Source organism: Geotrypetes seraphini, chromosome 2 (genome assembly GCF_902459505.1).
Source record: "Geotrypetes seraphini chromosome 2, aGeoSer1.1, whole genome shotgun sequence".
In the NCBI taxonomy this organism is placed as follows: Eukaryota; Metazoa; Chordata; class Amphibia; order Gymnophiona; family Dermophiidae; genus Geotrypetes; species Geotrypetes seraphini.
The window spans coordinates 345,816,216-345,841,208 of NC_047085.1; the positions used below are offsets into that span (position 1 = coordinate 345,816,216).

At 41.9% G+C, this 24,993-nt stretch overlaps 2 protein-coding genes across 3 annotated transcripts in view; one reads left to right on the top strand and one right to left on the bottom strand.

Annotated features, from left to right (window-relative positions):
* EXOSC7 (exosome component 7) overlaps positions 1-9,554 on the bottom strand; it is a 44,136-nt gene extending 34,582 nt beyond the window's left edge. Inside the window, exons 1-2 of the mRNA XM_033930331.1 lie at positions 9,402-9,554; positions 1,365-1,466 (exon numbers count right to left, since the gene is read on the bottom strand). Coding sequence (XP_033786222.1) covers positions 1,365-1,466; positions 9,402-9,458 — 159 coding nt within the window. The 5' untranslated portion in view covers positions 9,459-9,554. The remainder of the gene's footprint in view (positions 1-1,364; positions 1,467-9,401) is intronic.
* Positions 9,555-9,586: 32 nt separating this feature from the next.
* ZDHHC3 (zinc finger DHHC-type palmitoyltransferase 3) overlaps positions 9,587-24,993 on the top strand; it is an 85,231-nt gene continuing 69,824 nt past the window's right edge. Inside the window, exons 1-2 of one of the 2 annotated variants that reach the window (XM_033930328.1) lie at positions 9,587-10,102; positions 24,565-24,894. In XM_033930328.1, the coding sequence (XP_033786219.1) occupies positions 24,589-24,894 (306 nt within the window). In that variant the 5' untranslated portion in view covers positions 9,587-10,102; positions 24,565-24,588. The remainder of the gene's footprint in view (positions 10,103-24,564; positions 24,895-24,993) is intronic. The other variant, XM_033930329.1, reaches the window with a different exon arrangement.

Consider the following 24,993-nt stretch of genomic DNA (forward strand, 5'->3'; position numbering starts at 1 on the left):
GTTGTGTCTTTCTTTACAATATTGCTAAAATCAGACTATTCCTTTCGGAGCGCAGTGCCAAGACCTTCATCCATATCCTCATCACCTCTCGCCTAGACTACTGCAACCTGCTTCTCACTGGTCTTCCGCTAAACCATCTCTCTCCCCTTCAATATGTTCACTCTGCTGCAAGACTCATATTCCACCAATGTTGCTATGCCCATATTACCCCTCTCCTCAAGTCACTTAATTGGTTCCTTATCCATTTCTGCAAACAGTTCAAACTCCTCTAATTGACCTACAAGTGTATTCGCTCTGCAACCTCTCAGAATCTCTCCTCTTTCCCCATGCTCCCCCCCACCCCGCTCATCGGATAAGTTTCTCTTATCTGTACCCTTCTCTTATAGGACCAACTTCAGAATCTATCCCTTCTACTTTGCTGCACCGTATGCCTGGAACTGCCTGACTCGGTACGTCAAACTGTCTCTGGCAGTATTCAAATCCAGACTCAAAAATCCACTTCTTTGAAGATGCTTTCAATTCCTAACGCCAACCCACCCGCCAAGCACCATTATCTGTCTTATCATTCCCTCTGTAATTCCCCCACCAGAACACTGGGAATTGATGCACCTTCTTGTCCAGTTGACTAGACTGTAAACTCTTTTGAGCAAGGACTCTCTCTCTTCTATGTTTTGATGTATAGCGCTGCATATGTCTAGTAGCACTATAGAAATGATTAGTAGTATGTACATCTGTAACCAGTCTGCAGATGCATAATTATGACGGATGTTCAAGTCAAAACAAGGTCCAAACTGTACTGTCAAAAATCTGCATAACAGCCAGGAAGTGTTCTCAAACATTCAGTCACTTGTGACCACAGGCAAGTCACTTTAAACCATTCACTGCACCAGGTACAAAATTTAAATTGTGAGCCCAGTAGGGACAGAGAAAATAAAGAATCTGTATGTAATATATAAACCACTTTAGTTGTACCAAAGAAAGATGGTATTCCAAGAATCTAATAAACAAAGCTCTCTGTCTTTCCCAATTTATAAGAACACACTGTCACGTTAGACAAAACAGTTGTGCCTTAGCTGCCTTTGCTATTAAAAAGTCACAGCAAATGGGAATGCTATTAAAACAAGAAAAGACAGACTAGTTACAGTGACTAATGGCCTCCTCCAGGATGAGATGCAGTAGCCCAGTGGTTAGAGTAATAGGCTGGGAACCAGGAAAAGCAAAGTTCAAACCTGCTTCTCCTACAGACATTTCCTGATCTTTGTCAAATCACTCCAACTGCCTCATATCAAAAGTTCTCTGGAGCAGACTTACTGTACATATGATTACAACACAGTGTGACGCTCCCAGCATTTCCCCCCACTCACCAGCTTCACTCTTGCAGAGCCGCTTGTGTTAGACACCACATCCGTTTCCACTTCAATGCATCTGTAATCTTCACAGCTTCGGCCATCTAGTCGGAGGTCTTCCTACACAATGCAAACACAGCTTTGACATAAGCTATATCTCCAGAAATCAAGAGAAGCAGACCAGCTACAATAGAAGATGAGGTTCTTAACAGAATAATCTTTTTTCTGTTAATATACATAGGAGTCTGTACTCTAGGTGAATATCCTCTGGTCACGAACTATTGTAGAAAGATGTCAATCACATCTTTCAGCTCCTCCTCCTTCACCAGTAGAGTATAGTGCCTCTTCAGTTTGTACCAAAGCAATCGATACCACTATAACAGAATCAAAAAGATGACGGGGAACAGGGACTTCCCTGAAACAACAGTATTTCTGTTCTGCTCTGTAACTCAAAAAAAGAACAATAGTTAGCAAGATCTAATAGCATAGGCATACCAACAAACAAACCTGTTGTGTGCGACAAACAAAAATGAATATGGAGCTCATGTGCTCAACAAACCTATTGCTTTATTAGTCATATATAATTACATGCATTTTCAACTGACAGGGGAAAAACCTCCAGTTCTGTACTATATGAGGGGAGTTCAATAATTTATCTACCTGAGTGTGAAAGAAAGTAGCAAGCATGCTAAAACAAGTTTGTGCATGTTGTGACGTGTCTCGAGGTTACTCATGCACAGTTGCGGCTCAGTGCGAGTTTAACATTCTAAGAGACAGGATGTCAGGAGTCCTCGTACAAATCAAGTAAGAAACTGCTAGATTTGGAGAACTGTTCAATGATAAAATTTCTCACAAAAGAAGGCAGTTTATGGTGAGTCTACCTCATCATCCTTCAAAGTAAAATTTTGGAGCAAGCAGTTTAAATGGAGTAGAGAGTCCATTGAAGATGACCCTCATGCCTGTGGAAGCAACTTTCACAGAAATGTACAAGAAAGTCGAGGAATTAATTTTGTCAGACAAATGAATTAAGGCTTCCCGAGTAACTAAGAAATGGGCATCTCAGCAGGTACAGTTTGGAAAATAATTCAGGAAAAGTTGGGCATATCCAGGGTTAGTGCAAGATGGGTTCCAAGAATGCTGACACCATGTCAGAAGGCCATGAGGCTCCAGTGCTGTCAGAAGAACTTGGAGATGCCCCATGAAGACCTTCTAAGGTCTATTGCCCAGAAATAACAATTTTTTTTTGCTTGAAATATTTTTATTGAACAAATTAAATAGAAAAAGGCTATACAAAAAGCAGTAAATGGAGGGGCCTAAAGCATCCAACCAATAGCAATATAACAGATATATAGATTCCTGGCAAAAACAAAAGATCAATAACCATTCAGTGCAACGTTTCCCCTCCAACATAACCCACTGCAAAAAACACCCAAGCAAAAAAAAAAAGAGAACAAGAAATGAAAAGATACCTATCTGGTGTTCTAAGCATCATATTTCATATATTGTATAAACCTAACATCCCCCACATCTCAAAGAAAAAAAAAATCCAGAGATACTCTCCCCATTCAACCCCACTCCAGCGACATAGAAGAAATCCCCCAGGCAGTTATATGGAAGCCATGACCGAGCTCCAGAAAGACCTGTAAGGCCTCCTTGTGGTCACTGCTGTATCTCGCTGGAGTTCCCTGTAACTCCCCGAGGGCTATTTCTTTCATGGAAGTTTTCCACACTGTCAGCTCTTGGGGAGGGGGGCTTTCATCCATCCACAGCCAGAAGACCCCCCTTTTTGTCACAAGGAGGGCCAAATTGATAAACTGCCATTGGTCAGAAGAAAGCCCCTGATCTGAAAGGCCACTACCATGGCCCAACGCGAGCACCAGGTAGGACCATTGTATCGGCTACTGCAGTATAAGACCAATAAAACCAAGAATCCCATTCCAGTACTCTGCCAGGGACGGACACTCAAGAAGCATATGCAATAATGTTCCCCCTCATACGCTTGCACTTCACATATTCCTCAGTATCAAGTTTCAAGTTCAAGTTTATCAAGTTTATTTATGCATTTGATGAATCGCCTATTAAAATTGCTGGGCGATGTACATAGTCTAATTAAAGAAAACAGAGAAACTATTATATAACAAATATCTAGCTTATAACAATATAACTTTCATTAAAAACATACATAAGGGGTAAGGAAAAAATTAAAAGATTACAATGTTGGGTTAAATAAAAAGGGAAGAACAAAAGGTAAGGTTTAAAATTGCCAATGCACAATTTAAGGGGTATCCCTAAAACAGATAAAAATTTCAGGAGTAAAAGCATCTTTGAATGAATAAGTTATTAAAAGATTTTAAATGTTACAATGTAGTAAAAAGGGAAAAAACAGATGACCCGCCCAAACACCTTATGTCCTGGTGATATAAGTGCGGTGTAACCGCTTAAATTGTATTTCCTGCAGTTATACATTTCTAGCCCCCCCCCCCCTCCAAGACAATGTTACAAAAAGAAGCTCTCATAAGAGCAGGGCTAATCCCCTCGCCCGAGTCCAGGGTCCACTTGGATGCCAAGGTGTCCATCTGATGATCTTCCCGTTCTTCCCTGACCACCTTATATCACAGGGACATGGAATTTAACATTGAAGGTACAGACATAAAAAGATGGACTGCCCTCAGGAAGCTGTTACCCTCAGGATTTTTCCTAAGTTTCTTGAGATAGTAATGTTGCAGCTGGAAATATGGAAAGAACCGCATGTTAGGTAAGGCTCGATGATGTCTCAACTCATATGAGGGAAACACAATGGTGACCTGCTGCACAGATTGAATGTGATCTAAACAATAATTGTCCCCAAATTGATCCCCCTGGTGCCCCACATCACCTACCTCAGGTGAAAATTCAGGGCTGTTGCGCACCAAATGGAATGCCCAATTTCCCTTCCCCTTTCCAATGAGCATCCTCCACCAATTCAAGGCCTGGTGTAATGGAGTGAGCCAAATATTATACAATCTCCCCCAGCCTGTGCCAGGGCCTAGCTGACAGGCATGCTAAAGCAGCATGTGGGGTATTAAACAGTCCGGCTGATACAAAAGGTTAAGTATTTGTAAAAATTTCATGGACCCATCCCATCAGTGCTGCCACATTATACAAGTGTAGATCTGGGAAGCTTAGTCCTCCCTGCTCACTGCTCTGAGTGAGTTTCCAGAAACTTATTCTTGCTCTATGGGATTTCCAAATAAAAGACCCTATGAAATACCTGTAAGTCCGTTCATCCTTACAATTGATCCACAAAGGCAATATTTGTAAAGGATAGAGAATCTTGGGAAGCAAAACCATTTTGACTAACGCCACCCTACCAAACAGGGAGAGAGGCAAATCCCCCCACTGAACACATAAGTCACGGAAGGGCAACAATTTATCCAGTATATTGCGCTGATAGACATGCACCCAATCCGCATGAAGAAAGATACCGAGTTATTTAAGTTCCCCCTGAGCCAACGCCAGTGGAAAACCAGCGGTGCCCGTGGAAGCAAACAGAAAAGTGATCGGGAAGCACACAGAAGAGAGTGACCGGCATAGCTTCAGATGTACTGAAATTTATACAGAGAAGGCTCCAAAAGTATCAATAAGTTGAATCACCCTGGGGACCGATTCCCGAGCCTTCCTAATAAACAGTAACACATCATCTACAAACATACTAATTTTACACTCCCTATGTCCCACCCACAAATTCAAAATCTCTGGAGAGAACCGAATTTTAATAGCTAAATGTTCTAGGGACAAGATAAACAGAAGGGGAGATAGGGAACAGCCCTATCACCTGCCCCGCTGCAAGGGAAAAGATGGTGTTCTCTGCTTATTGATTAACAATTGTACAGTAGGGGTTGTGTAAGAGCCATTGTAGAACCCTGTAAAGGTACGGAGAGTAGACCATGAAACCAGGTGGAATTGCCCAGGATTTCACCCATGAAGACGTCACACTTCTGGATGAATGAGCTTTTGAGAGAAATAGGTGGCTGCTTGCCATAGCTAATATATAGATACGTCAACGAAATTGCCATGCGAATCCATCTGGCAAAAGAAGCCTTGGAAGCTGGCCTACCTCATCTTGAGTGACTGGTTAGAACAAAAATATGGTTGGAAAGCCAAGAATCATTGGTCCTGTCTAGGAGGAACTGGAACAGTTTGGAAGCATGGACTGATCATCTAACGTACAGACTCCTGTGTTTATGTAACAAAATGCCACTGTAGAAGATGGGCTGCTGGGCTTGATGACAAGGCCAGTTCAAACATTATGTAAACTAGAGAGGCAATTCTATACCTGGGCACCACCAATGGGCCTAAATGTAGCATGCTGTGTTAATTCTATAACAGCATCTGTTTGCCCAGAATCTGTTACAGAACGCTAGCATAATCTACACACCCATATCAAGTCAATAGCAGCAGTACATACGGCTCTAAAGTGCCATGCTTAAACATGGAACTTCAGAGCATAACTTACAGTAATCTAAGTTACAAGTGTAAATGTTGGGCACACCCATGCCCTGCACACGTGTCTCCCCTTAGAGTCTAAGGTTTAGACGCTGAATTACATGTTGAAATTATACAATATTACTTATGCCCTTAAATGCTAGCATTCTGCAACGTCACATGCACTTGAAACATAAATGTAGACACAAAGTTATAGAAAGTGAATGAGGGGATAGATGACTGCTCAGGACAGCAGTCAAAGCAAAATAATAGATCCCGTCAGACACAGAAACTCAAAGTAACCATTATCACATGTTTTACCTCCAGGGAAAGTGAATCATGTTCAAACAAACCATTTACATGGATAAATAACTACCAGAAATTGTCCTCATTGGGCCTGACTTTGTAACAAGACATCTATGAAGTACAAAAGAGCACTTATCATGCACCTATTTTATAAAAGCAACATAGGCACCTGCAACCAGACCCACGTACATGGCAACTCTGTCCTGCTACACACACCTACATATAATGCAAGTATGCATGTGGATAAAGGTGAGCCGGTTGATGTAGTGTAGCTATATTTTCAGAAAGCTATTGGCAAAATTCCTCATGAGAGGCTCCTGAGAAAATTAAAGAGTCATGGGATAGGTGGTAAAGTTCAGTTGTGGATTAGGAATTGGTTATCGGATAGAAAACAGATGGTAGGATTAAACGGTAATTTTTCTCAATGGAGGAGAGTAACCAGTGGAGTGTTGCAGGGAACTGTACTGGGACTGGTGCTATTTAACTTATTTATAAATGATCTGGAAATTGGAACGACGAGTGAAGTGATTAAATTTGCAGATGAGTTCAAAGGTGTTAAAACGCATGTGGATTGTGAAAAATTGCATGTAGACCTTAGGAAATTGGAAGACTGGGCATCCAAATGGCAGATGAAATTTAATGTGGACAAATGCAAAGTGATGCAACTAAATAACAGGCCACACGATAACTAAAAACCAGATGGTTAGTTGGTTTGGTTGCCATGTGGTCCGTTATTTAGTTGCACCGGCTCTACAGCGTAGGGTAGTTTTCTCTGCTTTGCTGGAGAACAGTTGCGGTTATGGTTCTCAACCCTTGCAGCATGGGAAGAAAGAAAAAAAAGCTGCTGGTTTGCTTTAAATCCTGTCTTCCCTTAAATAATCAACGTGCCAGCAATATCTATCTGCGCTGAGATGCCATGAGCGGCAAAAAAGCTATAATCCCAGATCCTGCTGGGCCTCAGAAAGGGCTAGATTCACTAACCTGCCTCTCCGTGCCCGATCCATGGCTGATCCGTGGTAGGCCGACCAATTCACCAAGGCTCAGCATGCAAATGGGAGCCCCCCCACCAACCACACGGATCGCTAGCTGCTTTTTCACTACTACTTCACGAGCCTGTGATTTTAACCCGCTTTAAGCCTGAGGGTTAAAACCATGGGCTTGCACTGCGGGGAAAGGGCAGGAGAGTCAGGGCAGTGAGCTGGGGTGCAGGGCGGCGAGAGGAGAGTCGGGGCTGAAAAGGGCAGGAGAAGTCGGGCTGAAAAGTGCGGGACAGGGCGAGGAGAGTTGGGGCTGAAGTCAGGCTGAAGTTGGGCTGAACAGGGCAGGACAGGACGAGGAGTGTCGGGGCTGAAAAGGGCAGGAGAAGTTGGGCTGAAAAGGGCAGGACAGGACAAGGAGTGTTTGGGCTGAAGTCGGGCTGAAAAGTGCAGGAGAAGTCAGCAGAGAGCAGGAAAGGTTGTGAGCGACTGGTCCAAACCAGTCGCTTCTTCTTTTGATCGGCCAGCACAGTCAGTATCCCAGATTTGTTTAGTGAATCATGTCCTTGCCTATTTTGCATGCCGTTTCCCCTCATTTGCATGTACGGATCTGAATCGGATCGGTACACAGGTTAGTGAATCGGGTCGGAGGGAAATCGGGTCGCAAAGGCATCGCAAACCATTCGGTTTGCGTAGTGAATCTAGCCCATATAGACAACTGTCAAGCTTTTGCCTTTAAGGAGTCAAATTTTGTTCATTCCCTGAAGACGGCGTCTTCTAAACGCTGAAACTGGGATCCTTGTTGGGACCACTGTTTCTAATATAGACTTTATCTTTAGTTGAAAAGATACCTCCCTTGCCTTTTTTTGTGTATTGTAGAATAATACAAACCACTGTTACTGGATGCTAGGGTCCACCTTGGGGGTTAGCGCCTAAGGAAAGGATCTGGGTGTCATTGTAGACAATATTAGGAAACTTCTGCCCAATGTGCAGAGGCGGCCAGAAAAGCAAACAAGATGCTAGGAATAATGTAAAAAAAAAGGAAGGTTAATAAGACGAAGAATGTTATAATGCCTCCGTATCACTCCATGGCGTGACCTCATCCGGAGAACTGCATTCAATTCTGGTCTCCTTATCTCAAGAAAGATATAGCAGCATTAGAAAAGGTTCAAAGAAGAGCAACCATGATAACGGAGATGGAACTTTTCTCATATGAGGAAAGACTAAAAAGGTTAGGGCTCTTCAGCTTGGAAAAGAGACAGCTGAGGGGAGATATGATTGAAGTCAAAATCCTGAGTGGAGTAAAATGGGTACAAGTGGATTGATTTTTCACTCTGTCAAAAATTACAAAGACTAGGGTACACTCGAAGTCATAGGGAAATACTTTTTAAAACCAATAGGTGGAAACATTTTGTCACTCAGAGAATAGTTAAGCTCTGGAAAACATTGCTAGAGGTTGTGGTAAGAGAAGATAGTATAACTGGTTTTAAGAAGTGTTTGGACAATTTCCTGGAGGAAAAGTCTAGTCTGTTATTGAGAAAGAAGTTGGATAAGCCAGTGCTTGTCCTGGATCGGTAGCAAGGAATGTTTCTACCCTTTGGGTTTTGGCCAGGTACTAGTGACCTGGATTGGCCACTGTGAGAACGGGCTACTGGGCTTGATGGACCTTTGGTCTGACCCAGGTAGGCTATTCTTATGTTCTTATGTATACATAAAATAAAGTTTAATATTTAAACATATGATGAGCAGTTCTGCCTTTCTGCAGGTTCCACCTTGAAAGGGTAATACTGTGATGTTTAACCATGGGAGGGGGGGGGGGGGAAAGGAAGAATCCAAAATTCTTACATCATCCCTGCAAGATAGAAATTGAACTGACATTTATTGTTATTGCCTCCGAAGAAGTGATTTTATGGGGGAGGGGGTTAAGTTGACAGCATGAACGCATGGGGAATAGGGGGAAGTCGTGGAAAATAAAAAAAAGACATACACCCTTTCTAACATACTGAACTGTAGAGTAACTACAGCTCACAAAAAGTCTATGAACTTGCACTATCATTTAATCTACATCTACAAAGCCCATGCAAATCATATAGGTGGCATGATTAGCTGGAGAGCGCAACCAAAGAAGGGCAGAATAGATGCTAAACTTCAGCAAACAGTATGTAATTTTTAACCCCCCCCCCCCCGGCAAATCCAACATAAATAAAAAAGAAACAGGAATTACGACTGTATCAAAGCAATGGAGGCCACAAAGCCGACAGAGGAAATCACAAGACCCTTGGCCTGAAGATGCCAGAACGTTCCTTACCTGCACCCCATGCGCTACGTAAACCCTCTCTGCCTCGCTCAGCCTAACCCAGGCCATGCTAGCGCCAAAACAGCACCCACAGCATGGATCACATCATTCTTCTGCGACACTCCACGTGACGTCATAAAACCCTACCTAAAAGCAGGGCGGAAGAGCGAAGAGTATGAGGAAGAAGCCGCGCTAGGGAGGGGCCAGCGCCTTAGACCTGTCCACAGAGTTAGGGAAGTCGATCTGAAACTGAGGGAGTCCATTCTATTGCGGGTGGTTATGGTTTAGTGGCGACCTTAAGTTTTGATGAAAGCGTGAAGACTGATATATATGTGCTCCTTTGCAGCGCATAAGGACGGCGTCGCTGCTTATGGGAGACAGGCCACTACCGTAGAGCACCCCTGCTCAGGAACACCGAAATGGTTGTAGCTCCCCATAAGGGGGCGGGGCCTCAGCCGTTCCAGGAAGTTTGCTGGGAAGCGTGAAGGAGTGATTGGTGAAGGGTTGGCCTGCGCTGCCTTTCTTCTGATCGGCTTGTCCAGGTGCCGGGCACTGTGGGCGGGTGCCGGGCCCTTTGTCTCCGGTGAATGGGATGGATCCGCGCTGTGCAACGCCGCGTTTGATCGGGGCTGGGGTGCGGCTCTGAGCACTTGCGCCCTCTTCCTCCGTTGGGGGGAGCCCTAAGGGCAAAGCCCCGCCTTTCTGGACTGAGAGTGAGTCCCCGGGGTGTGGGGAATGGGAAAAGCTGAATCTGAGCTTCTTTATTATCCTAATGAAACATCTGTCACAGAGCCTGTTGTAGGGCGCGATTCCAGTAGGAAAACCTTAACTGATTTTTTTTGCAACTTAAGATACCTTATTTATTAGGCCACTGCAAAAATTATCCAGGGAGAATGCTGATAAGCCTTTGTGACATCTGAGAAAGGGATTAACGAAGTCTCAGATGCTGGCATAAAGAGATTTATTTAATTTCTTTATTTTGTACCTATGAAAGGTATCTATCCGAGACCATAAAGAGCCATAGTTTGCTTTTCTGGCTCGGTTTTACTACGTTTAACCAGATCCTGATATCACTGTGACACGTGTGTGTGTTTTGCATGTACAGTACTGTACAGGTAGTTTCTGCAGGATGGTGACTGAATTCCGCGATATCCTCGGTTCTCCTGCTTGTTTCAAAACACAATTCTGGTTAATTTTTTTTTTTTTGTAATACATGGTGAGTATATAATATTTGTTGCAGGGACTAAACAAAATATGATGTCTAATATCTATAGAAAATTCATTTTAATATTTAGAGCTTCCTCCAACATTTTAGACAGGTAACAAATTGACATATTGCATATTACATTAAGTTACATAAGTATCAACACAAGCAGATGCACACTAATGTTGATTATTTGGTGATGCAGTGTGGAGGGTAAGTTCACCTACCCCAAATTGCTTTTCCTGCTCACTTAGCATTCCATGTCCCTTTTGGTTTTCTCCCTAACTTATGTCTGCTATTCCCAAATCTGTCCCAGGGGAACCGCAACCAGTCAGGTTTTCAGAATATCTGAAATGAATATACATTGTGTATATCCTATAAACCTGACAGAACAGGTTTGGGAACCACTGCCTTATATAATAGAAATTCCTACTGAAATATAAATCTTTTACAATTTCATTCTTTTTCATTAGTAATCTCAAAACTTTTCCATTCCTATGGTAGCAATTCCATTTTTATCTGGCCAGCCACCAGCCACTAGCTTGCAGTGTTTGATGCAATATAAAGTTGAGTGGAGTCTGCAGATCTCGTGGTCATACTTGTTTACATATTTAACACAGCGGTGGTATATTGAAGAGCCTCTCCATTAAGTGCTCTTTGAATGTACAGGACACCCAGGCATGGAGTAATATGATTGAATCATAATACATCCAACATGATACTTCTGAATTCTGTAGCGCTTTCAGCATGTTCTTAGGTAATCTTATATATAAAAAGTCACTAGATTACTACACTACAGTAAAACAATTGCCCATGAGCTAGTATTCGTCATAGAACGCACAAGATTCATCCCCAGACTGTCCACCTAGGATCATGTTGGGAATTGATACTTTTTCAAATGGCACCCTAAGATTTGGAATCTGCCTAGCATTATCTTCTTGGTCCCATATAAGTTAATGGTCAATTTATTTATGGTTATTTTGATGAGTATGTAGTGGAGTTGTTTTTTTTCCTGAGACTAGTGACTGTGATAGGCAGTGGCATAGTGTGGGAGAAGAGGGGTGGACTGTCTTGTGGGGGGGGAGCCCCTACCCACTACCCCCTACCTCTAAAATCTTTGCCAGCGTGAGCAACTACTTTAGCCTGCTCGTACTGGCCTGGCTCCTTCGGAAATCACTTCTGGGTTGCAGGGAAAGCCAATGCCAATGCAAGCAGCAGGCTGGAGAAGCTGCTCGCGCTTGCAAAGATTTAAAGAGGTATGGGGGTAGGAAAGGAGAGTGCAAGTGTGGTGTGAGGATGCAGAAGGAGTGGGGGGGAGGGGGCAAAAAGTAGGGTGCAGAAGAAGCGGGGGCGGAGAGGGGGGTGCCACCTACCCTCACTATGCACAGTATATGTTAATAGTTGAGAGTTTTGTGTTTTGTTTTGTTTTTTTAAAGGTCTTTTTTTCTCCACTAAGTTTTAAGGTTTTAATGTGTGCATATACTTTGATAGTGGTTCCACCATATTGATTTGGTTGCGACTTTACAATTTATTGACAAACATCTATTCTTCTATAGCAGCACTTTTCAACCCAGTCCTTGAAGCACACCTAGTCCCATCAATTACAGGATATCCGCAATAGTGCTGCCCGATTTGCTGATTCAAACCAATTCACTTCAGTGAATCGTTCTGCAAAAAATTGGGCTCGCAGATTCCGTGAGTAAGCAGCAGCAGCAATGGCAGGCCAGCAGAGGCAGTGCTCTGAACAGGCTACTCATGGCTTGTCCCACTGGGGCCTTCCCACTGCCACATTGCTGATGATAACACTGATGATGCAGCAGAGGGAAGCACTTTTAATAATAATAATTTATTTTTGTATACTGCAATACCACAAGCAGTTCAGAGCAGTTTACAGAGGAAGAGACTGTATACAGACAGCGATGTTACAAAAAAGACTTACATTAGCATGTCAAGATTAGTCAAGATTTATCCGGAAGCATTTCAAAGATACAAGACAGGAAAGGAGTCAGAGAAATTTATCAAAGAGAGAGGTTTTTAATTGACTTCCTGAAGGTTTGGTAGGAGGGTACATTTGAAATGAAGTTGGTTAGACATTTATTCCATTTGCCTGCTTGGAATGATAATGCTCTATCAAGGAATCTCTTGTAGATACAGCCCTTCAAGGATGGAAAAGCAAACAGGTAGGCACTACGTGTGCAAGTGGTGCCTGGAAATTTGAAATGGTGCGACAGGTAGATTGGAGATGAACCTGTTATGGTTTTGAAGCAGAGGCAGGCAAACTTGATTTGAAATGTGTATCCTGCCAGAGCTGGTGTTAGACAGCGAGCGTGAGCTAGGGCCCAACAGAGAGAGAAAAAGTATTTTTTGTTTACACCACAGTTCTGGCGTGGGGTTGGAGACGGCAAGGAAAATGAATTAACCAAGTAAGCTGGAGATTGACCCGACAAGACTTTATAATAGACACAACCCAACTTAAAAATAATATGTGTCTCAACCGGCAACCAATGCAGTTCACGATAAAAGGGAATTAGATGGTCATATTTCTTCAAACCAAAAATAAGTCTGACCCCGATATTCTGTAGAACTCGCAGCCTAGAGATAGTCTTTTTTGTTCCTGCCAAGTAAACAATGTTACAATATTCCAAATGGCCTAACACTAGCGATTGAACTAGTAGCTTGAATGCCGTTATGTCAAAATATTCTCTAACAGAACGTAATTTCCATTGGATATAGAAGCCCTTATGGACTACCAAATCCATTTGGCTCTTCATAGACAAATTCTGGTCAAGTGTGACTCCCAAAATTCTGACTGAGGAATAAACAGGATATTGTGTATTTTTAAGTAAGAGAGTCCTTTAATATATTCTCGCGAGATGAGGCAAAGAAAAACTTGCCTTCTTGGAATTTAATTTCAGTCTAAACTCACACATCCAATCCTCAAACAGTTCTATTACTTAGGCAATAATATTAGAAAGCTGAGATGGACAAGGAATTACAACTGTCATCAGCATATCTGAAGAGCTTTACTCCCAGTTTGCTGAGTCTGCTACCCAAAGAAGAAAGATAAACATTAAATAGAAGGGGAGAGAGTGGTGAACCCTGAGGAATAATGCACGGGTTTCTCCACTCTTCAGAACAAACATTATCCATTCGGACTCGGTAGGTATGTGACTTCAAAAATCCCTGGAACCAAGTAAGCACCCTATCTTGAATTCCAAACGCATAGAGGCATTCTATAAGTTTGGAATGATCAACCAGATCGAATGCACAACTCAAACTTCAAAATAAGGGCACAACTGCTTTTACTGAATAGATTATGAAGAGAATCCAAAACGGCAGCAATAACAGTTTCTGTACTATACTGAGACCGAAAACCCAACTGGGTATTATGTAACAGAGAGTGACACTCTCAAATCTTTGATAATTGTATGTTTACAAGCCCCTCCAATATTTTGGTGAAAAATGGAATGGAAGCTATTGGTATATAATTAGACAGAATACCAGTTCAGATTATGCAAATCCTTCCTTCTTTAAACGAATCCTTTAACTTGCTAAAGAAAATTTGTAGCAATGGGCTTGTTTTCACTCCTTCCCGATGGCTACTTCAGTGCTACCACCTCCCACCCGATGACCGACACATCTGTCCCTTCTCCCAGCCGACTGGCACTGTTCTTACCGGCACAGTTCTTTTCTGGTCTAAAGCTGAGGCCAATGCTGTGTGTTGAGCTGGAGCGGGGCCTTACACATCTCTGCATGCTCAAGGCCTCTGCTGGCTCCTTTCCTTTCTGAGATTCTCAGATAGGATGGGAACCACCCCAACAAATAACCACGCATTGCCCCTTCCCCCTGCCCTGACTATCCTGCTGCAAGATGCTTCACCTAACCAGCCACCCCTCCTCTCCTCCCTTCCCTGATACAACACATTCTGCTTATTTTTCCCACTTGGATTTTAAGAATATTTTTGGCCTACAGTGCTGACGGGAATGTGTTTTTTAATATTGTACGAATGATATTTCTCCAGTAGCATCACTGTGGCCCAATTCCAACTGTCATAACTACTGGCATCACTTGTAAACAACTTGTAAAAAGAGACAATTCTTTATAAATTTATAACCTCTGTGGTATGTGATTACAGGTTTTGTTCACAAGAACATTCTTAACTAAAACAAAACAAAAATCTATGCTGCTGAAGTTTCCAAGATTTACTTTATTTTTGTGATGCAGTAATTTTTGAGAAGGCTATGGCTACTGACCCTGGTAGATTATTCTCAAGCAGCATATTTGGACTGCACAGGGAGTCCACTGCTGGTAGTATTTATGCCTATGTGAAAACACAGAAAGCAAAGAAAGGGTGGTGTGTCCCTTTTTAAATGAGATTTGGAGTATCTTTAACCCTGAGCTAGTGATGTTGCCTGCAAATGAGGCATGATGTGTCACATTTAAGAAATGGAAATTGAAAAGATTTTGATGCCCAGGTATAGAAAATCTCAGCTAGAGTGGGCATGGATAAGTAAGTCCTACTACAGTATGTGGGGCTAATGTTAGTCCTTGAGAGAAGAAGCAAGCTAACCTGCTTCCGGAAGTAGAGAAACTCATGCATTACACAAAGTGCTTCTGGGAGTGTGTTCCAGCATGTGGAGGATTATTTTGGAGAAGGCTCAGTGTTGAGGCTTGAGCGTCGCATCACGTGATTTTAGTTTGGAGAGGACGTAGTTAGGAATACTCCTTGGCAGGAACTTGGTGACTTTGGAGGTGTGTGTAGAAGACTGTTCTTCTGGGTGATTTTCTTTAAGAGCCTATTTACCCGACTTAAATCCAGCCCTGTTGCCTCCCACTTTTCATGGACCTAAATATAGGCATTTAGTGAAATTGACACTTAGCTGTAGTAAAATTTTTGAAGAGGCCAATTTATGAGCATAATTCTCAAAGTTAAGAACATAAATCCTTTGACTATCGAGCCCAGTGTTCCTTAGTCTAGCAAAAGTACAGCATGTGATCTATTGGTGATAAATGGTTAGAACAAGCAGGCTGAGAACCAGTGAAGCAAAGGGAGGTAGGGGAGGGTCATTGGTGTGGGCAGACTTGATGGGCCTTGGCCCTTATCTGCCGTCACTTTCTATGTTTCTATGACCCTTCACCATTATGACTCGGTTGCATATCTAGACTGAAAGTTCTCTAGGACAGATACATACCTACAGGTATGTACGTACCTACTGTTCTTGAATGTAACTCACCTTGAGCTATCAAAGACAAATGCCAAATTTAGATGAATTTGAAAAGACCTTTGGATCGTCCTCTGCGGCTTTTCTATGCTTTCAAGCTCATACCCTGTCACGTTACTCATTTAAATCTCTTGTCCATATAGTGCTACTACCTAGTGGAAACTGAATGCAAAACTTAGTATGTTTATAAGCTGAGTATTGAAAGGTTTTGTGCAGCTAATTGTGAAAGTCTGCTTAATATTTTTTTCCATAGCCCCCCTCACTAATTGGTTAAGGTCCTTATTTTATAAGCTCTATTTTGTTTCTGAAAATCAGCATCCATATTATATAGACGTCCAAATCCCAATTTTATAAAACTGGGATATGGACATCTAAAACTATAGTACATCTTTATGACAAGGGGGATTGGTCTGGACATGTTTTGAGTGAGACTAGGGAGGGGTCAAAATATAGACCTCCACCTCTGATTTCAAAAGGGGAAGGGAAGGCTATTTCCCAAAAGATATGCTGGCATGTCCAGGCTACAGAAAGGTGCTCTGAATAGATGTCCACTGGAGGGATTAATACAAGTCACCTTAATCCCCCTATGGTTGATGTCCCCCTCACTCCCCTGAATATGAAAATGGCAAGGGATAGTGGGCTCCGTGACAACTTTTGGGAACTATGAATGTTATTTATAAAATGAGCCTAAATATTTTAGGCCAGTGCTTCTCAACCCAGTCCTTAAGGCATATTTAGTCCCATCAGGTTTTCAGGATATCCCCAATGAATATGCATGAGAGGGATTTATATAACAGGAAGCTTATAATAGCAAATCATAAAATGCAAACAGGTAACACTACAAAGACTTTTGATAGTAAAATCTCACCAAATATAAAACCCAAAATATTACTGGAACTTTTCACAACTATGTCATCCAGTCTAAAACAATTTAAGGGTTCCAGAAGGTCTTTTGATTCTATCTCACTGTCTATCAATCAAAAATACTAAGTCTATTGATAAGTAAAATCTCACCAAGTATAAAACCCCACAATATTACTGGAACTTTTCACCAGTGTGTCATCCAGTCTAAAGTACAATCTAAGGGTTTCCCGAAGTCTTTCTTTTTTTTTTTTAATTTTTATTTATACATTTTTGTATTCTTACAACAAGTGAATTATACATATTATAATCAATTATTACATGACATTTGTAATTACAAATAAATCATCTTATCATATGTAATAAATCCCTTCCCTTTTTTCATTCCCTATTTCCATATAATATACATTCCCCCTCCCACTCCTATATTTCTACTACCAATGTGCTATGAAATCTGATCATTAGAATAACTAGTCAATGGTTCCCAAATTTTCTTAAAATTATGAAGATTCCCTTGTTGTAACGCTAACACCTTTTCCATTTTATATATATGACAGACCGAGTTCCACCAAAATGTATAATTTAATTTGGTATAATCCTTCCAATTTTGAGTAATTTGTTGCATTGCGACTCCTGTCAATATTAATAATAATTTATTATTGTTTGCAGAAATCGGACTCTGAGTTCTCATTGCTGTACCAAATAATATAGAATCATATGAGAGTCCTACATGATTTTCTAATAATTTATTAATTTGGGGCCAAATTAATTTCCAAAAGGCATTTATACAGGGACAAAAAAAAATTAAATGATCTAACGTCCCAACTTCTATTCTACAATGCCAGCATCTGTTGGATCTAGTGCTATCTATCTTTTGTAAGTGCGTAGGGGTCCATAAAACTCTATGTAACAAAAACATCCATGTTTGACTCATAGATGCTGACCTTGTAGACCTTAATCTCCAGGACCAAAACCGTGGCCATTGAGACGCAGAAATTGTCTGTTCAATCTCAATACTCCAAATATCCCTAAGTCCAGTTTTCTTTTTTTTATTTAAAAATCCATATAACAATTTATACCATTTTGCGGCTTGGTGTCCCAAGAAATCCGCCTGGAAACAAAGAACCTGCAGACTATATTGAGTATTAAGATCTTTCCATTCAGGGAACCCTGCCTGAATAGCCTGCTTCAATTGCATCCATTTAAAATATTGTGTTTTATTTAAGCCAAATTTATGTTGCAATTGTGAAAAACTAAGCATTGATCCTTCTGAAATAACATCAGTCAATGTCCGTATACCTGCAATTATCCATTGTTTCCAGACGATCTTAAATCCGCCAATCTTGATCCTGGAGTTTACCCAAATAGATTGATTTAGTGATTAGCAATTGGCTCTGGTGATAGATTACTAATATATCTTAATGTCTTCCAAGTATCTAGTAAAATTCTGTTATCTTTGTATCTTCTAGGCATTTTTATACTAAGTAAATGTTCTAAATGTAATGGGAACAGGAGCCGCCATTCTAAATATATGGAGAATGTACCGGATTGGTTATATTCCCGAAGTCTATCGATTTCTATCTCACTCTTTCTATACTGCACAAGGCCTTTTGAGTGGAAAATACCATCTCTCACCTTGTATGCACCACTAATCCTATTGCACAGTGCATACAAGAAAAAATCCTGCCTATTCCATACAAGAAAAAAAAAAATGGAATTCTACTTACCCAGATGAAATCTTCAGGAAGGACCAAGACAAGCCCCCAAAATGTAAGGTTTGACCCCCCTCTCCCCTGAAAATGTAAGGTTGGAGGGGTTATGTGAGGCGCCCTTACAACGCCATGTCCCGGATTCAATACCCTCACAGAAGATTCACCAGGAAGTAGAATCGAATAACAGGCACAGCCAGATGTGATTGCATAAAGAATATAATATAGAAATAGGCTTAATATTACAGAAAAGCAAGGTTCATAACCTTTTAGCTAACACCTTATATCAAATTGAGCTTTGGATGATTGCTTTTAAACTAAAATTAAATACAGAAAAAACTAATTTTTTTCTGGCAACTCCCAATGAAAAGATAAAAGAAAATTCGATTCATGTGTGCGGACGAGAATATAAAATTGAATCTACTATAAAAATTTTAGGCGTATCTCTTGACAAGCACCTCACTTTGGAAAAACACACAGACCTACTGTTTAAGAAATGTATATCGATCTTATGGAAGCTTCACACCATCAAAAAATTATTTGATGAATTATCTTTCCGTTTACTGGTGCAAACATCTATACTGAGTATTTTGGATTACTGTAATATCATTTACTTTGGGGCTTATAAAAACAATCTCAAAAGATGAAGACTTATCCAGAATACCACAGTTCGTCTGATCTTTGGTTGAAAAAAATGGGATCATATTACCCCACATTACCAAAAACTCCACTGGTTGTCTGTGGAATCTAGTATTCTTTTTAAATTTGCCTGTATTAGTTATAAAACAGTCTTTGGAATGTTACCAGTCTACCTTGCCTCCCAGTTCCTCCTGAATTGTTCCAACACAAGCACTCGTAGAAAAACTTTATTTAACTATCCCTCTCTGAAATCATGCCAATATAAGAAGTTTCTTGATTGAACTGTAACATTCCAGGCAGCCAAACTGAATATATGGTTTGGTTAACTCATAGCTGAAGCTGCCTCTTTTATGCTGATTTCAGAAAACAATTGAAGACACATCTGTATGACAAGTTTCAGTCCTAAATCATGTCTCTGGCCATAACTTATTTGAATTTCTACGGCCTTAATTTACTACGATTTTATCAATGGCCCTTCTTTAATTGTCACTGTTTCATTTAAACTATGTTATTGCTTTAACTTTTGATTTTAAAAGATGTAATTTTATAGACTTTATTACTCTTAAGATTGTAAACTTCTTTTCAGTTTGTATTTTAAATTGATTGTACTTTTGTTGTAAACCGCTTCGAACTTCTGGTATAGCGGTATATAAGAAATAAATTATTATTATTATTAAGGAATAAGTTTTACAATTACAGAAACTGCTTCTGTGCTCTTGTGAATGAGAGAGAATAGGTTCTGTGTGGACAGAGAGGTAGAGAGAGAGAAAGGGGGGTGGGGGGCTGATGTTCCAGAGATAGAGAGCAAGAGTGGGGTTGATGTTGAGAGGGGGCTTTTTATAACAAATAAAATCTATTGAACTTCAATAGAATCTATTGAAGTTAAGTATCCCTATCCTTTGTAAACTGTCTGAAGCAATGGTTAGTTTCACTGATCAGGAAGGTGAGTGAGGTGTGCTAGACTGGAGTCAAATGTATTTTCCAGTATGTCTCTGCCAATAGTTTCTGATTAATCTTAGTTATCTGTGCACCTGGATCCATTGTATATCCTTAGCTGTCCATCCTAAGCATCAGACATGAACACATCTTCTTAACCCCTCTTCGCACCTATTTACTGCCAGGTCCTCTAATCATTGATTGAATTAAGGCTGTCTGCAGTTACATTCCCTAAGGTCAGACATGAATGATATGATCTCCCATAGGCCTTTGCTGACATTGGTTAGGCTAACTTAAAATGCTGATTGCTAGCAATGCTAGACTGACAGCAATGTGTTCAAAACAGTCTCATGCGTATTCATTGTGAATATCCTGAAAACCTAATGGGATAGGTGTGCCTCAAAGTCCGAGTTGAGAAGCACTGCTTTAAGCTATAACATTCACAACTTCAGCAGGGGATCAAGAATATGCCATTCAATTCATCTTTCCCCCTGCAAAATAATACTTTAAGGGGCTCATAATCTAAACGTTTACACGTCTAAAATCCTGCCCAATTCGGCACTTTGTCATCCTAAAAGACAGGTTGTCCAAGTGCCAATAATCGAAACGGCTTTTTGAATGTTTCCGGGGACTTTTTAGGTCTCTGAATCCAGCTGGGCGCCCAGAGCTGAAAGGAGTGTTTCTGGAGGGGTGGTTAGGATGGGATGTAGGCTGACCTAGACTTAGTTGTACTGCAGGGATAATCGAATGTTTGACAAGATTTTCTAGGCAAAACTTATACATTGTGAGTTAGATGATGTAAAAGCAGGTATAAATGCCAAAATGGTATCGAAAGTGACCAGATACCCACTGCAGGGACAAAGTATAAAGATCCCACACACACTTCCCCCGTGTTCACTGATCCGTCACACCCTCACAAAGTTCAGAATAAAAACGTACATACCTACCTCCAGAACATCGGCACCTGCTATAGGAAAGCCTAGTAGAGCTGCACAGAGGTGGTTTATGTAGTTTTGGAGGGTGTAGGCTACTGAACCATAGAGAGGAGGACCCAGGCCCATAAGCCACTCTAACTACTACATTAATGGGGGTTTTGGTGGGCTCACATTTTCCAACAAAAACCATACTGTAGTACCATATCGGCTATTAGAGTTGTAAACAGGTGGCTATTGTGAATTTGGGGGGCTCACCATAACCTATAAGGGAGTTCTGGTGATATATTTATGTGGCACCCTTTTTGAGAAGTTCACAGCAGTGCCCTTCTGTTCTGTTGCCATATCTGGGTAGCCAGTCCCATCACAATGCTGGCTCCTCCCACATCCAAAAGATCTTGTTTTGGGGATTTGGGACTTGGACAAATTTTTGGTCGAATATGGTATAAAGATAGATGTAATGGTGGTCTGGACGATCAAACACTTGGACGTACAGAGAGACAATTTTTTGGGAAAAAAGTATTTTAGACATACTTTTCGAGAATGGCCATTTTGTCACTGCCGACTATGGGTGACTAATGCCCTACGTCCAAATCGGACTTAGACATTTCTTTTGATTATGGCCTTCCACATGAATAGTAGACATTTACTATTTCTAAATATTACATTTTAAGGTTTGAAAAGGTTGTTTGTTTTTTAGGACAATCGGAGGTTCTCCAATCACCTTTTATATTTAAGAGCATCTCCATAATTCTTCATATGTCCTCCTTATATTTTTTTTTATCTTCAAGGTAATTTCAAAGGGAGTATTTTAAATAGAGAGGATGCACATATCTCAAAAGTAGCCTCTATAACCTTTTATTATATGGACTAGTGTTTAAGCCCATTACATTAATGGGTGCTAGAATAGATGTGTAGACATTTAGCACAATGGGGCGCTGAGGCGTTTCTTTTCTTTCTTTCTCTCTATCTTTCTTTCTCGCTCCCTGGCCCTCTGTCTGTCTTTCTTTCTGTCTTGTCTCTCTCCCTGCCCCCCATCTTTCTTTCTGTCTTGTCTCTCTCCCTGCCCCCATCTTTCTTTCTGTCTTGTCTCTCTCCCTGCCCCCCATCTTTCTTTCTGTCTTGTCTCTCTCCCTGCCCCCCATCTTTCTTTCTGTCTTGTCTCTCTCCCTGCCCCCATCTTTCTTTCTGTCTCGTCTCTCTCCCTGCCCCCCATCTTTCTTTCTGTCTCGTCTCTCTCCCTGCCCCCCGTCTTTCTTTCTTTCTTTCTGTCTCGTCTCTCTCCCTGCCCCCCGTCTTTCTTTCTTTCTTTCTGTCTCGTCTCTCTCCCTGCCCCCCGTCTTTCTTTCTTTCTTTCTGTCTCGTCTCTCTCCCTGCCCCCCGTCTTTCTTTCTTTCTTTCTGTCTCGTCTCTCTCCCTGCCCCCCGTCTTTCTTTCTTTCTTTCTGTCTCGTCTCTCTCCCTGCCCCCCGTCTTTCTTTCTTTCTTTCTGTCTCGTCTCTCTCCCTGCCCCCCCGTCTTTCTTTCTTTCTTTCTGTCTCGTCTCTCTCCCTGCCCCCCCCGTCTTTCTTTCTTTCTTTCTGTCTCGTCTCTCTCCCTGCCCCCCCCCGTCTTTCTTTCTTTCTTTCTGTCTCGTCTCTCTCCCTGCCCCCCCCCGTCTTTCTTTCTTTCTTTCTGTCTCGTCTCTCTCCCTGCCCCCCCCCGTCTTTCTTTCTTTCTTTCTGTCTCGTCTCTCTCCCTGCCCCCCCCGTCTTTCTTTCTTTCTTTCTGTCTCGTCTCTCTCCCTGCCCCCCCCCGTCTTTCTTTCTTTCTTTCTGTCTCGTCTCTCTCCCTGCCCCCCCCCGTCTTTCTTTCTTTCTGTCTCGTCTCTCTCCCTGCCCCCCCGTCTTTCTTTCTTTCTTTCTGTCTCGTCTCTCTCCCTGCCCCCCCCGTCTTTCTTTCTTTCTTTCTGTCTCGTCTCTCTCCCTGCCCCCCCCGTCTTTCTTTCTTTCTTTCTGTCTCGTCTCTCTCCCTGCCCCCCCCGTCTTTCTTTCTTTCTTTCTGTCTCGTCTCTCTCCCTGCCCCCCCGTCTTTCTTTCTTTCTTTCTGTCTCGTCTCTCTCCCTGCCCCCCCCGTCTTTCTTTCTTTCTTTCTGTCTCGTCTCTCTCCCTGCCCCCCCCGTCTTTCTTTCTTTCTTTCTGTCTCGTCTCTCTCCCTGCCCCCCCCCGTCTTTCTTTCTTTCTTTCTGTCTCGTCTCTCTCCCTGCCCCCCCCGTCTTTCTTTCTTTCTTTCTGTCTCGTCTCTCTCCCTGCCCCCCCCGTCTTTCTTTCTTTCTTTCTGTCTCGTCTCTCTCCCTGCCCCCCCCGTCTTTCTTTCTTTCTTTCTGTCTCGTCTCTCTCCCTGCCCCCCCGTCTTTCTTTCTTTCTTTCTGTCTCGTCTCTCTCCCTGCCCCCCCCCGTCTTTCTTTCTTTCTTTCTGTCTCGTCTCTCTCCCTGCCCCCCCCGTCTTTCTTTCTTTCTTTCTGTCTCGTCTCTCTCCCTGCCCCCCCCGTCTTTCTTTCTTTCTTTCTGTCTCGTCTCTCTCCCTGCCCCCCCCGTCTTTCTTTCTTTCTTTCTGTCTCGTCTCTCTCCCTGCCCCCCCCGTCTTTCTTTCTGTCTCGTCTCTCTCCCTGCCCCCCCCGTCTTTCTTTCTTTCTGTCTCATCTCTCTCCCTTCCTTTTACCTTCCCCCCTGTCCAGAAGCACCACTTCCCTGCTCCCCCTGTCCAGCAGCAGCCCTTCTCACTTCATTTTACCTCCCCCCCACATCCAGTACTTTGGCTTAGTAGTGCTGATTTACTCAGTATTGGCCGGGAAAACTTACTCAAGTAACTCTGGTCTGGTCCTAAAAGTTAACCAGCCAAGTTTGTCCAGCAAATTATAGGCCAGATATTTAGCTCATCCTTATTCAAACTGACTACCTGAATAGAAATGTAAAAACATGACGGCAGATAAAGGCCTCATGGCCCATCCAGTCTGCCCATTCATGGTCTCTTCCTCTCCCTAAGAGGGGACCTTTTAGACTGTGGGCCCTATGTGTGGGAACATACCTACTGCACCTGAATGTAGCTGACTTTCAGTTTGGTTCTGGGAAAGTGAGTAAAACTAAAATCCAAATCCCTTCATTGACATTCTTCTCTATTTACCTTTTTGCATCTACGGTACGTACCGGCATACATTCAGATGTCTGTATCTCCTTAGTAGTATGCAGTGAATGTTATAGAAACACCCCTTTACAGAAAGGGTGTGAGATGTATAAATCTTCACAATTGCCCAGTTCAATGATTGTATCCGGTTATTTTATTTATTACTTTCCTAGGCAGACTACAAGTGTGCGTATATGATTAAATAAAAGCAAAATAGACTAACAGATATCTTTTAAAAAATCACATAAATTACATAAAGAATTATAGCAGTCAGGATTGTAAATACATAATTAAGCAAACTTAAACCTCTGTGAAGGCTTGAGAATATAAATAAGCCGTTATCTAATAAAAAGCTCCTCAGCTTATTTGTGCCAACTTTGGTTTCCATTCATTGTAAATCTATGCATCTCAAATAACAATGGACATGTGTACACTCACACTCTGTTTTACTAGGCTTATCTTTTAAGATTTCTGTGCAAACAATCAAACTCCATTCTTGTTTCTCTTTCAGATGCAAGTATGGATGCATTAGGTTATGATGATTGCTCGGGTGCACCATTTCAGAGATATTGAGAGAAATCCAGAGTACCTCCACCCGGAGAAGTGCTTCCCACCACCTCCTTTCGACGCCGTGAAAAGAATGTGGTTTATTAAAGATGGCTGCGGCATTGCATGTGCTGTGGTCACCTGGTTTCTGGTTCTGTATGCTGAGTTTGTGGTCCTCTTTGTTATCCTGGCCCCATCAAGAGATCTGGTTTACAGCGCGATCAATGGGATACTCTTCAATATGCTGGCCTTCCTAGCTTTGGCATCTCATTCTCGAGCTATGCTAACCGATCCAGTAAGTGCACTGGGTCTGTATGGGGGAAGAGGGTGAAAAAGAAGACTAATAGCACTATATCTATATATCTCTGTGTAGTTTGTTTAAATATTAAAATAG